The following is a 16820-nucleotide window of genomic DNA, read 5'->3' on the forward strand; positions in this document are numbered from 1 at the left end:
GGCTCTCTATTGTGTTCCATCATTACTTAGCTACTTTTTTGCTAAGTACTGTAGCTTTATAGTAAGCCTTGAAGCTGGGTAGTTTGGGCCCTCCAACTTTGTTCTTCTTTCCTCTTGTATTGGCTATTCGACGTCTTTGCCTCTTCCCTTACAGACTTTAGAATCAGTTTGTTGATATCCACAAAATAACGTGCTGGAATTTTCATTCAGATTGCACTGGATCTAAAGATGATGTTGGGGAATTTGTTAACTTTTTATTAGAAATATTCCATTATGTTTCCAGTACATTGGAAAGAATTCCAGTATTCCAATATGCCAGAATTGTTTATCCATTTACCAGTTGATGTATATTGGGGTTGTTTCCAGTTTCTGACTATCAAGAGTAAAACCACTATTAAAATTCTTGTACTAATCTTTTAATGACATATGTTTTTCATTTTTCCCATGTTAATAATTACAGATGGAACTGTGTACCTAATTGCTGGGGAATGCAATAAATGTGTGTATAAGAAACAGTTTTTTAAAATGGTTATGTGAGTTTTACACTCACAACAGCAATACACAAGAGTTTCAGTTGCTTCATAACCCATGATTGTTTGGTGGTGTTGGTCTTTTCAGTTTTAATCATTCTAGTGGGTATATAGTAGTATTTCATTGTGGCTTTAATTTGCATTTCCCTGAAGATGAATATTATCAGTAAAATGAATGTTCTCCATTCCTTATTGGCCACTTATATATCTTCTTTTGTTTTGTTCAAGGCTTTGCCCATTTAAAAATATCTGTGTTTTCATCATTTTGTTATTGAATTGTCAGAACTCCTTATATACGCTGGACACAAAGTATTTGTCAGGTATATGTACTGTAAATATATTCTCCCAGTTTGGGTCTTGTCTTGTCATTTCAATGACCATAGATTTGGAATTTTGATGAAGTCCAATTCATCAGGGCTTTCTTTTCTCTGGTTTTGTGGTTTCTGTAAGAAATCATTGCAGGTTATAAAGAAACTGTCCGATGCTTTCTTTTAGAAGCTTTGCAGTTTTGGGTTTGTTGAGGTCTGTGATCCATCTCCATTGTGTCTGGGGTGAGATTCATATGTTTCCCCAGCAGCTGCTCAAGCACCATTTGTTGACGACTTGGCTTTCCCCACTCAACAGCTTAATGTCTTTATCAAAAATCAGGTGACCATATATTTGTGGGTCTATTTCCAGACTCTATTTTATCTGTCTTAGGTCAGTGCCACACTATCTTAATTACTTTAGTTTTACAGTAAGCCTTGAAATCAGGTACTGTACGGCCTCCAAATTTGCTCTTCTTCAACACTGTTTTGGCTACCAAGGTCCCTTGCTTGTCTATAAAAATTTGCAAGGCAACTTGTCATTTTCTATCAGTGTCCTACTGCCCTTTGATTAACATTACGTCATAGTTGTATAAGAACTGACATATTAACATTCAATTAGCCTTCCAATTTCGGAGAAGGCAATGGCACCCCATTCCAGTACTCTTGCCTGGAAAATCCCATGGACGGAGGAGCCTGGTGGGCTGCAGTCCATGGGTAGCAAAGAGTCGGACACGACTGAGAGACTTCACTTTCACTTTTCACTTTCATGCATTGGAGAAGGAAATGGCAACCTACTCCAGTGTTCTTGCCTGGAGAATCCCATGGATGGGGAGCCTGGTGGGCTGCCGTCTATGGGGTCGCACAGAGTCAGACATGACTGAAGCGACTTAGCAGCAGCAGCAGCAGCCTTCCAATTTATGAACTTCTCTCCATCTAAGTCTAAAATTTCTCTCCTCAAGGTTTAATGTCTTTTGCTAAATTTATTCAGCATTTTATGTCATTGTAAACAGGGTGGCTTTTATTTCATTTTGCAACTGTTAACTGTTTATTGCTATTAGAAACACAGTTGAGTTTTGTAAACTGACCCTGCTGAATTCATTTACTGGTTCTAGCAGCATGTGTGCTAAGTTGCTTCTGTCGTGTCCAACTCTTTGGACTCTGTAGACGGTAGCCCACAGGCTCCTCTGTCCATGGGATTCTCCAGGCAAGAATACTGGAGTGGGTTGCCGCGCTCTCCTCCAGGAGATCTTCCTGACCCAGGGATTGAACCTGTGTCTTTTATGTCTCCTGCATTGGCAGGGGGGTTCCTTACCACTAGCACCACCTGGAAAGCCCTAGTAGTTGTTTATTAAATTTCTTAGGATTTTCTCTATAAGAAATCATTCATAAAGATTTTTCCAAAAGATTTTTCAATCTTTATGTCTATTATTTCCTTTTCTTGCCTTATTGCACCGACTAGAACTTCAGAGAAGGGGATGACAGAGGATGAGATGGTTGGATGGCATCACCGACACAATGGACATGGGTTTGGGTGGACTCCGGGAGTTGGTGATGAACAGGGAGGCCTGGCATGCTGCGGTGCATGGGGTTGCAAAGAGGCGGACACAACTGAGCAACTGAACTGAACTGAACTGAGAACTTCCAGTGCAATGCTAAATAGAGAAGATAATGCAGACATTAATGCTATGTTCTTGATCTCAGGAGGAAAGTGTTTGGTATTTCACCATTGAATATGATGTTAGCAGGAGGTGTGGGGGCAGATTCCCTTTGTCAGATAAAGTAAGATCTCTTCTTGTCCTAGTTTGCTGAGAGTTTTAAAAGTCATAGATGGGTGCTGAATCATGTCAAATGCCTTTCCTTCATTGATTTAGAGGATCATATGGTTTTCTCCATTATTTTATTAATATGGTAGATTATATTAATTATGTTTTCTAATGTTAAGTCAACTATTCATTCCTGTGATAAACCCTATTTGGTTATAATGAATCATATCCTCGTGTATCACTGGATCATATATACTAATGGTTTGTTAAGACGTTTAAGTTTTTAGTGTTTATAAGAAATATTGGGTGATAACTTTCTTATTAGTGATAACTTTCTTTCTTACAATCCTATGTCATATTTTGGTATCAAGGTTACACTGACTTTATAACAATAAATTCAGTAGTTTTTTTTCCTTTCCTATTTTCTGAAGGAGTTTGTGTAAGACTAGTAGATCATTTTTGGTGTTTCATTGGTAGAAATATTTCTTACTTAAGTTTTGATGGAATTTGCCAGTGAAACCATCTGGCTCTGGAGGAATTTTCTTTGTGGAAAAGTTTTGAATACAAATTCAAATTCTTTAATAGTAATAGGGTCATTCAGATATTCTATTTTTTTCTCATGGCAGTTATGATAAATTACATTTTCTGAGGAAACTATTTCATCTAAGCTGTCAAATTAATTAGCAGAAATTAATTCATAATATCCAGTTATTACTGTTTAAATTTCTGTAGGACATGCAGTTATGACGACTTTTTCTTTGCTGACGTTGGTAATTTATATTTTTCCTCTTTTCTTCCTTGATTAGTTCCATCAGTGTTTTGCTAATTTTACTAAATTTTTAAAAGAAACAAATTTTGGCTTTCTTAATTTTTTTCTATTGTTTTACAATTTCTACTCCTATTGTTATATGTATTTCTTCCTAATTATTTTGGTTTAATTTATTCTTCCTTTTCTAGCTTCTTAAAGTGGAAGCATAAATTACAGTTGTTCACCTTTGTTCTCTTCTCATCTAGCCATGTAAAGTTATATATTTGTTTTTGTTGTGCATATTGTTTTAGTGAATCCAATAAAAGCTCATAAATTGTACATGCATTTTCATTCAGTTAAAATTATTTTCTAATTTCCTTTTTGATTATTCTATTTAGGAACGCGATTTAACTTTTAAATATTAGAGGTTTCCTGGAATTCCATTGCTCTTGACTTATAATGGAATCATGCTGTGATCATAGAACATATTCTTTAAGATTTTAATCCTACAGAATTTATTGATATGCCTTTTACTGTGCACAATAAGGTCTATCTTGGTGAGCGAATCATGTGTGCTTGATTACATTATATCTTACACTTTTTGGGTAGCGTTTTATAAATTTCAGTTAGGACAAAGTGGTTGTTGATGTTCAAATCTTCTATGTGCTTCCTAATATTTTGCTTAATTTTTTTTAATCGATTAGTGAAGAAAGGGATTTAAAAGATTTCTATTGTTGTTCTCTCAGCTTTTGTTTCACATATTTTGATGATCTATTAGCAAATACACCCATATTATGACTGTTATGGTTTCTTCATTAACTAACCTTTTTAGAATGAGAAAATGTTCTTTTTACCTCTTCTAATACTTTCCATCTAGACCTCTATTTGGTAGTTTAATAGTATCACCCTAGCTTTCTTATACTTACTATTTACACAGTCTACCTTTCCCTCTTTTGGCTTCAACCTGCTGTTTTTTGTATTTAAACTGTATATCTTAAAGACAGTAGGCAGTCTTTTCAGTCTAACCTATTTTGGTATTCTATTTTAATGCCTCCAATGGCATTTATGCTCTTTTGGATATTTTTAGTGTTTTGCTAGGTATTTCACCATGCATCCTTAACTTACTGCCAGCCTACCTGCATTTAATATTATTATATATCACTTCACATAAAATGTAAGAATCTTGTAGTCATGCAATTCCACTTACCCTCTCTTATCCTTTGAGCTATTTTATCATATATTTTATATTTGCATACATCATAAATTCCATAAAACAGTATCTTATTTTTAACATTAAATAATCTTTTATATTTACACATATATTTTTCATGTCCTGTAAATACTTCCTTCATGTAGGTTTGAACTTCCACCTGATATTATTACCCTTCAGTCTGACAAATTTCCTTTATCATTTATTGTAGTGCAAGCCTCCTGGAGACAAATTCTCTCAGATTATATAACATCAAAAATAACTTTATTTCACTTTATTTTGAAGGATATTTTAGATAGATTTATAATTCTAACTTGACATTTATTTATCTTCTTTTTTTTTTTTTTTCTGTCTTTCAGCACTTTAATGATGTCTTTGCTTGTATTCCAGCCTCTGTACTCTGTGGTAGGAATCTTTTGGTTAACTGCATCACTGATACCTTAAACATAATATGTTATTTTTCTCTACCAATGTTTAAGATTTTCAAGATCTCTTTAATTTAGGTTTCAGCAATTTTACTATAATCTTTTAAGGTGTGGTTTTACTTTTCTTTATCCTGTTTAGGATTTGTTGGGAGAAGGAAATGGCAACCCACTCCAGTGTTCTTGCCTAGAGAATCCTGTGGACAGAGGAGCCTGGTAGGTTGCTGTCCATAGGGTCGCACAGAGTCAGACATGACTGAAGCGACTTAGCATGCATACATGCATTGGAGAAGGAAATGGCAACCCACTCCAGTGTTCTTGCCTGGAGAATCCCAGGGACAGAGGAGCCTGGTGGGCTGCCGTCTATGGGGTCGCACAGAGTGGGACACGACGGAAGCGACTTAGCAGCAGCAGCACGATTTGTTGAGCTTCATGTAAGTTCATGTTTTCAGCCAGTTTAGGAAGGTTTCAGCTATTAGTTCTTCAAATGTTTTTTCTGATCTACTTCTCTGTCCTCTGCTCTGGGACCCCAATTACATGTATATTATATTGCTTGACACTGTCCTATAATTCACTGAGGTTCTGCTCATTGTTTTTAATCTTCATTCTCATTGTTCTTCATATTAGATAATGCTTACTGATCTGAAGTTTATTTCCCTGTTATTTCATCATTTCCATTTTTCACTTAAGATTATCCAATGACATTTTCATTTTAAACATGTTGCTTTTCAGTTGCAGAATTTTTATTTGGTTTGTCTGAATCATTTTCATTTCCCTGCTGAGAGTCCTCTTCTTTTGCTTACTATGATCATGTTTTTGTTTATGTTCTTGAACATATTTTATTTTATTTTTTTACATTATTTTATTTTATTTTTTTAATTTTTATTTTTACTTTATTTTACTTTACAATACTGTATTGGTTTTGCCATACATTGACATGAATCCACCACGGGTGTACATGAGTTCCCAAAGATGAACCCCCCTCCCACCTCCCTCCCCATAACATCTCTCTGGGTCATCCCCGTGCACCAGCCCCAAGCATCCTGTATCCTGCATCGGACATAGACTGGCAATTCGTTTCTTACATGATAGTATACATGTTTCAATGCCATTCTCCCAAATCATCCCACCCTCTCCCTCTCCCTCTGATTCCAAAAGTCTGCTCTACACATCTGTGTCTCTTTTGCTGTCTTGCATACAGGGACATCATTGCCATCTTTCTAAATTCCATATGTATGTGTTAGTATACTGTATTGGTGTTTTTTTTTCTGGCTTACTTCACTCTGTATAATCGGCTCCAGTTTCATCCATCTCATTAGAACTGATTCAAATGTATTCTTTTTAATGGCTGAGTAATACTCCATTGTGTATATGTACCACAGCTTTCTTATCCATTCATCTGCTGATGGACACCTTGAACATATTTTAATATCTACTTTAAAGTTATTGTCTGAAAATCCCAACATTTAGGTTACTTTTTTTCTTGATTATGGATAACAGTTTCCTATTCCTACACATATTCTTTAATTTTGGGTTAGGCAATAAATATTTTGCATGGTATGTTATAGAGGCTTTAGATTCTGTTTTATACCTTTAGAGTATTAATATTTTTGTTCTTTCAGACAAATCACTAGCTGAACTTGTGAATACTTAGGATTACATTTTGTTATGATCTACTTTGGTTTTGCTCTTAAGTTTTAGGGTGAATCTTTATTCTTAAAGGCAAGGCCTTTCTGAGGTTTCAGGCAAAAACCCAAGTATTTGTAATGATTTACATTAGATTCCCTATAACTTGGGTGAGATTCAAATTCCATACTCTATAGGCAGTCGTAGGCAGTAGATGTTGACATCTCTGCTCAGCTTTTCAGTGGTTCAGTTATTGTTTTCCACTGGGCTCACTGGCCTTTCCCCATACATATGCAGTTTAGAAGTCATTCAAGCATGACAGGGAATTTAAATACAGAAGTGGAACTCTCTTCTGTATGGCTGCCTTCTCTCTGGAATTTCCTCCCTTAAATCCCAGCCACCCTGGCAGCCTTGAACTCCATCTTCAGACACTTCAAGATTATATGATTATGGCCTTGAATCGCAGTTGTTCTTTGTGGAATGTGGAGTGCCCTCAGAGGAGAAGCTGCCTAACTGTAGATCTCATGCATTCCAGTTTCTTTCTTTCAAGGGTCAAAATGCCAACGTTTTCTGCCTTTTCTCGATCAGACTCTAGTGTCTTCAAATTCTAAGTTTTGTTTTTTTTAAGAATATTTCATCTGGAGTTTTCAATAGTTATCAGCAGGAGAGTTAATCCAACATAAGCTTCTCTATCACTGAGAACACTGGCATTCTATCACAAAAATTTTAATTTGTGTGTGTGCTAAGAATAAACTGTAAAAAGATCTAAAAAAACTCTCATCTTTATGAATACTCAGAAAACCATTCAATAATATATCCTGAAGGGATCCTCAGGTGTTATCCAGACTACTCTGTCCTATAAGGCAGTCCCTATACAGTGACATATCATGTGTTATGATTAACCTCCTGCTCTTACTTACTTGTTTCAGGAGGTAATGCTTACTGAAGTAACGTTAATTACCAATGTTTCAGTAATGACTCCATACAAGTATATACTGCAAAATGATCATCACAGTAAGTCTAGTTGACATCTATTACCACACATAGTTACACTTTTTTGTGTGTGTGATGAGTGCTTTGAAGATTTACTCTTAGCAACTTGCATATATTTAATACAGGATTATTAACTATAGTCACCATGATTTACGTTACATTCCCAGGGCTTTTAAGTTTTATAGCTAGAAGTTTGTATGTTTTGACCACCTTCACCCATTTTGTCCACTGCTCACCCCCTGTCTCTGGAGGCTACTAATCTGTTCTTGGTATCTATGAGCACTCTCTCTCTCTTTTAAAGATTCTACATCAAGTGAGGTTATATGGTATTCGTCTTTCTGTTGGACTTATTTCACTTAGCACGATGCCCTCAAGGTCCGTCTGCGTTGTCACAAGTAGCAGGATATCCCTCTGTTTAAAGCTGAATAATATTCCATTGTGTACACAGACCACATTTTCTTTATCCATTCATCTGTCAGTGAACACTTAGGTTGCTTCCATGTCTTGGCCATCGCAAATAATGCTAATCTCCAGCTAGGTTGGTAAAGAATCTGCCTGCAATGCAGGAGACCTCGCTTCGATTCCTGGGTCAGGAAGATCCCCTGGAGAAGCAAACGGCAACCCACTCCAGTATGCTTGCCTGGAGAATCCCATGGACAGAGGAGTCTGGTGGTGTACATACAGTCCATGGGGTTATAAGAGTCAGATATGACTTCGCAACTAAACCGCCTCACTTTTAAAAGAGGCCAGTGAGGAAAGATGCTTCCTTGGAAAATGAGCTGTACGGAGACTCAATTTTATACTACAATTTAAATCCATAAAATGCCTTTAAATAACTCACAGTTCATGGAACTCTACAGACAAAGGGATGTAGAGGCATCTTGGAAGTTGACATTTTCCCACCAAACCACAAATGCGGAACATGTATCTTTCCCAGTGCCTGTGTGTATGTTAGTGACAGTTTCCTTTGCGGTGCTTCACCCCTTCAGTTCCCACGGAGTTCATAATTTTGGTCTGCTTTATCAGGTTATCTCGGGCTTCCCTGGTGGCTCAGATGGTAAAGAATCTCCCTGTAATGCAGGAGACCTGGGTTCAATCCCTGGATGGGGAAGATCCCCTGGAGGAGGGGATGGCAACTCACCCTAGTATTCTTGCCTAGAAAATTCCATGAACAGAGGAGCCTGGTGGGTGTCACACAGGGTCAGACATGACTAAAGTGACTTAGCAGATACCCATCAGGTCTTCTCAGCTTGCTCCACCTTCTGGCATCCGTACACTCTGATTCTGCTGAACTGGCTTCTGAATCATTATGATTATCCTGACCCTTAATGTTGAGTATCCTCTCAAAATCCACATGTTGAAGTCCTAACTTCTAGTACTCCAGAAGGTGATTTTATGTGGAGACAGGGTCTTCACCAGGGTAATGACGTTAAAATGAAATCATCAGGGTGGGCCAAAATCCAACATAACTAGTATTTTTATAAAAAGGGGAAATATGGGCACAGAGACGTGCATAGGAGGAAGATGATGTGAAGAAACTCAGAGAGATGTTTATTCACAGAACAATGAACAAGACCTAGAAAAAGATCCTTCCTTCATAGTAGAAACAAACCCTAATGATAATATTGGGTTTCTAGCTTCCAGAACTTAGATAATAAATTTCTCTTGTTCACGGGACCCAGTTTGTGCTACATTGTTACAGAGGCCCTAGCAAACTAATATGCTTACCATTTAACAAATAAATAGATTCCCATTTTTCTACTTGGTTTGACTTACGACTTTGTTTTGTCTCCTAAGATCCACTCACCCCCTCATCATGGTAAATGGCCAAAAAAGCAAAATATCCTAAGATTTGTGTTCTAGTTTTATCACTCAAATTGAATGACTTTTCTGATCCTTAGATTCCTTATATGAAAAATAAGGATACTATCCCTGCCCTACTTGTCTGTCTGTATAGATAAAGCTCAGATAGGGTATCACATAGAGACGGTAAATCTCTACCCAAGTCTAAGGCAGCCTGAGTTCCTGCTCTTCATTCGTAATAAGCTATTCCTCTTGCCTAATCATAACAGAACCACTGCTAGAGGGCTCTGTGAGAGGATCAAGCTCAGAAGTCTCCATTTTTAATACAGGTCCAACCTCAGACTTTATTTCTGCTATTTCTAGTTCAAGAGGCAGGATGTGAGCAGATGAATAAGGAACGGCTTTGTTCAGGAATGTGGGGTCACGCTTCAAGCTTTCACTATTCACAAATCTCTGGAGGGTTTAAAAGTAATTTCTCAGACAACATAATGATTTTGTTAAGGTAATGAGTTATAGAAACTAACACTTTGCAGAAATGTATAAGGCAAGGAGAGCTTTAGTGGCACATGAAACTGTATTAACAAAATTTGAGCCTATCGAACTGATTTTTCTTTTTCGGTTGTTCTGTGAGGTTTGTGGGATCTTAGTTGCCCAACCAGGAGCTGAACCTGGGCTCTGGGCAGTGAAAGTATGGAGTCTTAACCACTGGACAGCCAGGGAATTCCCACTGTATGTGATTTTAAATTTGAAAAAATTAAACGTAGGATGCTAGCTGCTTTCAAACATATATTTTGTATGTATCTTTGTCTGCTTTTAAAATGATTTTGTTGAAAAATGGTTGCTTCTATAATAATTAACACTTTTATAAAATTAATTATAAAAATAAAATTACTCTCAAATAGTTTACATTGTAGTTGCATAAATTTTTATCTAGTCTCAAATGCTGCTCAAAAGAACCAAATTTTCGAAAGTGACTCTACCCTTTTCAGTTCTCTAGAATGCCTCCAGATGGCATTAAAACCCTTTTCTTATTTTATATAGTAAAAAATTTAAAAATTAGTACTATTTTAATAATTAAAAACCAGACACATTCATTATATCATTAGAAATCATGATAACAGAACCACTTATAACTTTTAGGATATCTTATATCTTAGGATATAACTTTAGGATATATCTTAAGAAAAACCAGCAAATAGTCAGAATCTTTATGAAATAAATAGTCATCCTATGCAAGCCAAAGACTCTTCCTAGACTGAGAAACACATCTTGGACAAATACACTCAATAATGTTATATCACAAGCTGTCATTTCTAATGGCTAGAAAGCACTTTAAATGCTTAGTAAGAAGAGCACTGGTCCAAATATAGATATATTCACAAAACTGTCTTATAATAAGAAATCACATTTAACTCCTCAGAAATGATAAAAAATAATGATTTTTAAGGAAAAAAAAAAACTTGTTACTAATTCCTATTCAGCCAAAATAATTTGTTAGCTCATGAGTTATGTAAACTTTGGCACATAAATTTGGCATCAAATTAATCATCCAAACATTTTTTCGATTGCTTGAGTATTGAGAGGAGAAAGACGAAATGTGGAATGTGTTTTAAAAGAGCCCTTTCTTATCTCTTTACAACTGCGTTTGTTAACTCAAAAACATGAATAATCCTTCATGGTCCAGGGATGTCTATAACTGTACATTTCACATAATTCAGAGGTGAGGTTGCAAAGGGCAGGCTTTAAAATGACACAGGTACTTCCCAGGTGTGTAGGACAGACGATCTCCCAGTATGTGAGAAACATTCTCCAATTATTTACGACAGTGATAGACGTTGCTGAACAAGTTCCAAAAGCTCTCCTCCCTCCCTCCCCCCCATAATACCATCAAATCTCATTACATCTATCTGTACATTATAAAGAGGAGCCTTGTGTTTTCAAGATTGCTCTTACTGGGCTAAAGCATTAGAAAGACCTCAAAATGCAACTGTATCCAAAAGCATGTAAGCAGGCATTATCATGAGAAAGAGAACCACAGACTTCCTTCCATTATTATTATTACTATAACAAGATATTTGCGCTATTTTGTATTATAAGCGTATTAAAGAACTCGGGATAGAAACAGGAAAGAGACTTACGATGTATTCGATGTGCCATTGTCTGGACTCTCTGGCTCGGCATCACCTTTCTCTTAAAAAAAGAAGCAGAAAAAAAAATACCAACATGTGAGTGTTACAGCCTTTAAGATTTAAGAGAGATTCAATATTAACAATCATTCAAAATGTGCAGTAGGAGGCTTTTAAAACATCTTTTTATTCTCCAAGAACTGGATTTACAAAATAGTTTCTTCTCTGTAATACAATTGCCTGGGCACGGATCTATGAATAGGTACGAAGGAGCTGTTTGCAAACAACCAGAGGCTCAGAGTGGAGACCCTGGCAAGAGATAAATATCTTACAGATGGAACCTGTTTTCTTCCCCTTCATTTTACAGAAAATTTAAGGAAATAAACCCCATTAGCATTCTAGATGCAAGGCACTTTGACACTTTCTGCCATGTGTATGCTCAGTCACTTCAATTGTGTCCAACTCTTCGTGACCCTATGGCTCCTCTGTCCATGGGATTCTCCAAACAAGAACACTGGAGTGGGTTGCCATGCCCTCCTCTGGGGGATCTTCCTAAACCAGGGATTAAACCTCAGTCTCTTATGTCTCCTGCACAGGCAGGTGGGTTCTGTACCACCAGTGCCACGCGGGATGGTGGTGCCTAGCTTGGGTTTAGCCCTGCTGCTGCTGCTGCTAAGTCGCTTCAGTCGTGTCCAACTGTGCGACCCCACAGATGGCCTCCTACCAGGCTTCTCTGTCCCTGGGATTCTCCAGGCAAGAACACTGGAGTGGGTTGCCATTTCCTTCTCCAATGCATGAAAGTGAAAAGTGAAAGTGAAGTCACTCAGTCTGTCCGACTCTTAGCGACCTCATGGACTGCAGCCTACCAGGCTCCTCCGTCCACGGGATTTTCCAGGCAAGAGTACTGGAGTGGGGTGCCATTGCCTTCTCCAGTGTTTAGCCCTAACACAAACTAAACCAGGTGGGCAGCATCAGAGCTTGGACAAGAGAATTGTACACAACACTGAGGCTGCACCCCAGCTTACAAGATCCCTAAGAATGATACTCCACAGAGAGCCCTGGCAGCAGATTCTGGGGTCACCCTGTTAGCACAGAATAAGATGCAAATCAGAAATCCTTCCTGACCACCTGAGAGGCTAGTTAAGCAACGTTTCTGCCGTATGTGGTCAAGGATTGGATGGGTCCATTTTTTGGAGTTTTAAAGGGCAAATTCCTCTCACAGTAGATATAATTCTTAGATCCTCAACCACTGATGGTTTGAAACTATACATCCTCATATTATAGGGTGCTTCTTTTTATTTCCTTGAGGCTAGGAGATCGAAGAAGGGCCACCTGAGAGGTGGCTCAGTGGTAAAGAATCCACTTGCTAAGCAGGAGACATGGATTCGATACCGGGGTTAAGAAGATCCCCTGGAGCAGAAAATGGCAACCCACTCCAGTATTCTTGCCTGGTAAATTTCACAGACAGAGGAACCTGGTGGGCTACAGTCCATGGGGTCAGAGTCGGACACAACTGAGTGACTAAGCAGCAACAGAGGAGACAGGAGGGTCGTGACTGCCACGTGAGCTAGCTCTGGTTATGCCGGCTATGCACTGCTAATAGCTTAACAACCCCCAGAGAAGACTATGAGTTGCAAGGGATGGGACTGAAATGGCAACTTGCTTCATTTTGCTATTTCAAGTCAGGCCTGGAGACCTTGTAGAATCCCTCAGTCTATCATTAAGGGCCTCAGGTTTATGCCCTGTACCAACCCCTTTTTGACACATAGGCTCAGGAATGACCTCCTAAATCACATGATGAACACATTGCAAAGATGCTGTCCAAGCTTCTTTTTTCCTTATAGGAAATGAAACAGCTGTGAGAGAAAGAAGACCATTCTATATGGCCCACACACCTATCTCAGACGTGACTGTGCTAATGAGTGCCCACATAGTGCTTGGAGCGCCCATGAAGGGCAGCCGCCTTGTAAAAAAGTCACAACACCTGTTTTAACTGCCTCAGCAGCAAACACTGATCAGACAGAGCCCCCAAACATAGGAAATCATGGTGAAGTAAAAGTAGAGACAGCAAATTAATAGACTTTTAAGCTCATATTTCCATATCATATTTTGTCTTCCAGGCCAGACCTGTTGTGAACTCATTGAGAGACAGGCAAGACCTTGTCAGCTACTTTCATGCTAGACAATAACCTAATTTAGTAGTTTCCAGAATTACTTTCCAATAAGTAACCACAATTCCTGCCAGAATCCCCAAATACAGAGTTACCTAAAGACAATTGGCTGCTGCTGTGGTTCAGGTGTGTCCGACTCTTTGTGACCCCCATAGACTGCAGCCCACCAGACTCCTCTGTCCTTATCAAGATTGCTCAGTGAAACATCAACAACCTCAGATATGCAGATGATACCAGTTTAATGACAGAAAGTGAAGAGGAACCGAAGAGCCTCTGGATGAGAATAAAAGAGGAGAGTGAAAAAGCTGGCTTAAAACCCAACATGAGAAAGACAACTAGATGGAGGTTTGATTTTTCTTAAACACAGTGACTTTTCCCCCTTTCATTTGGAGAAACTGGTTATGTTTCCTGGTCTGCAGCCACCAGAAGTCACCCCACATCTCATCATCATCAGGAACGTAAACAGCAGGCAACCGTAAACATTTCTGAACAACTTATGTCAAAAAAAAAAATCAATACGCCTTACGAAGACATTATTTGGATGCTTGAATAAATATGTTTTACCTTGATCAGCAATGCTGCCAGATAACCCGCGGGCTGGGGGACAGAGGCCTTACTGCACCTGGGGGCTGGGGGCTGCGGGGAGGGCTGGATCAGTGCAGGCGCAAAACTGCAGCTGAGTACCTCTGCTCTTAGCAGCACTTATGTTGTGGCAACGGGGAAAACAGAACAGATTCTGGCAAACAGGAAGGAGGCAACAGGGCCAAATGAGGCATTTGTGAACAGTCTGGGAGTGAATGCTCTCAGCTGATCATGAATTAACCTTTCTGGGGGAAAAGTGAGCTCAGGATAAGGTCAGGAATTAAAACTGTGTCTGTTCATCAGAAAGAACTAAACACAAAATTCTCCCCAAATATCTGGAAATTTTAGGTGATGCAATTTCTGAAGTTAACTTGAAATGTCTGAGTGTACAAGCCAGGAAGAATCATAGGCTCTTTATCAGGACCCAAGGGAAAAATGATGAATGTAAGCCAGAAAAAGTGCTCAGGAAGAGACTTTCCAGTTGGGTGCTCAGGAGATGTTTCCTTGCTACCACCAAACAGGACTATTGGGGGTCGTTCTGACTATTTCAGCTGATTTCACAATAGATTCCACATTGCTGTCCTTTGGAAGGGACCTGAATTGATCTTTTGAGGAAATATAATTACAGATGGGAAGAGAGAAAAAATGAGCCATAGAAAGAAAAATTATATATACACACACACGTATGTATTCACACATGTAAATAGATATGTACATGTATATCTATATTATTTGTGTTTTTTCTTTTTAAATTTCTTTTTAACTTTTTGTTTTATGTTGGAGTATAGTTGATTAACAACGTTGTGTCAGTTTCAGGCGTATAGCAAAGTGATTCAATTATACAGATACATATATCTGAAGCTGAAACTCTGGCCACCTGATGAGAAGAGCTGACTCATTGGAAAAGACCCGGATGCTGGGAAAGATTGAGGGCAGGAAGAGAAGCGAGTGACAGAGGATGAGATGCTTGGATAGTATCACCAACTCAACAGACATGAATTTGAGCAAACTCTGGGAGACAGTGAAGGACAGGGAAGCCTGGCATGCTGCAGTCCATGGTATGTCAAAGAGTCGAGCATGACTTTCCGAGTGAAAAGCAGCATTCTCTTCCAGATTCTTTTCCTGTTTAGGTTGTTACCTAATGTTGAGTACAGGGTTCCCTGTGCTGTACAGCAGGCTCTTGCTGGTTATCCGTTTTAAATGTAGCAATGTGTCCATGTTCATCTCATGTGTTCTTTTAGCTTGACGCTCTGTATTTGTCTCCCTGAGCCTTCCACAGGACCAAGCACATATACACACTCAGTATATGTCTGCTGTCTGATGACCTTTCATTACCGCAGAATCCCACGCGATAGTGGGAAAGAGGAGAATGGCGTGTGTGCACATTCCACTGAGAAGAATACCGACTTTGATGTATGAAAGTTTTGAGGCTCCAATAGGCCACTTAAAGAGTTACAGTAGCTACATGTTTACTCCAATAAATGTACCAAGGGCTTATATAGTGTGTACTCTGTCCGGAAAGATAGATAATGTCTAATTTAACTGAAAATGACTGCACTACTGGAGCACTACTGCACTCTACGTAAGTGGTACTATCAAAAGGAAATCAAAGTAGACCTGGGCTGCATTCTGCTGGGAAGGAAGCTGATGCTATATTACAGCATTTCTTTATAGTAAAAGTAATCTGTGCTCACGGTAACAACCATTATGCGAAATAAAACACTTATTTTTAGAGAAATTAACTTCAGAGACTACATAATAATTTCTAATATGAAAAATGAGAGAAGGTATTTAATATACTTATATGACCACTTCCCTTCTTACAATTGTTGCCAGTTCTTTAACTATTTTTCATGTCTATGCTGTGCTTAGTCACTCAGTCGTGTCCGACTCTTTGTGACCCCATGGACTGTAGCTCCCCAGGCTCCTCTGTCCATGGGGATTCTCCAGGCAAGAATACTGGAGTGGATTGCCATGACCTCCTCCAGGGGATCTTCTCAACCCAGGGATCAAACCCAGGTCTCCTGCATTGCTTTACCATCTGAGCCACCAGGGAAGCCCTTTTAATGTCTAGTGGGTATTTTAACTTTAAATAAATTTAATCCTCTATTTTTTGATTAATCAGCTTCTGACAGTACCTTTTCTTTCATACTATGTGAAGTGAAGAAGCCCCCCCATTTATTCTTCCCTCCTGCTCCCCCCTTCATCACATCCTACTCTGCACAGCTATACCTTTCTTCTTGCAGAGTCGAGATTTAAAATATTTATACTCTGTTCAGTAATTACTGAGCCATCTCATTAACATTAATCTAATTAATAATTTAATTCTGGGAAGTGCCTATAGGCCAATGAGAAAAATTGTATATGAATAATGGAATTTATAATATTGTAGCAATATAAATATTAATCTCTAAGAAACAGGAGAAAGACTGGACCTGTGCAGAGGGACTGTCACTAAACTTGGTTCCCAGCATTTACGTCAAATGGATTTTCATTCTTACACCTCACTGTGGCATAGATTAATTTGTCTCAGACAAA

The 16820-nt window shown here is 38.5% G+C and overlaps 1 protein-coding gene across 1 annotated transcript in view; it reads right to left on the reverse strand.

Moving 5' to 3' along the window:
- Window positions 1–16820, reverse strand: part of AFF3 (ALF transcription elongation factor 3) — a 516502-nt gene that overhangs the window by 166165 nt on the left and 333517 nt on the right. Inside the window, exon 9 of the mRNA XM_052648226.1 lies at window positions 11542–11593. Coding sequence (XP_052504186.1) covers window positions 11542–11593 — 52 coding nt within the window. The remainder of the gene's footprint in view (window positions 1–11541; window positions 11594–16820) is intronic.

Source organism: Budorcas taxicolor, chromosome 11 (assembly GCF_023091745.1).
Source record: "Budorcas taxicolor isolate Tak-1 chromosome 11, Takin1.1, whole genome shotgun sequence".
Lineage (NCBI taxonomy): Eukaryota > Metazoa > Chordata > Mammalia > Artiodactyla > Bovidae > Budorcas > Budorcas taxicolor.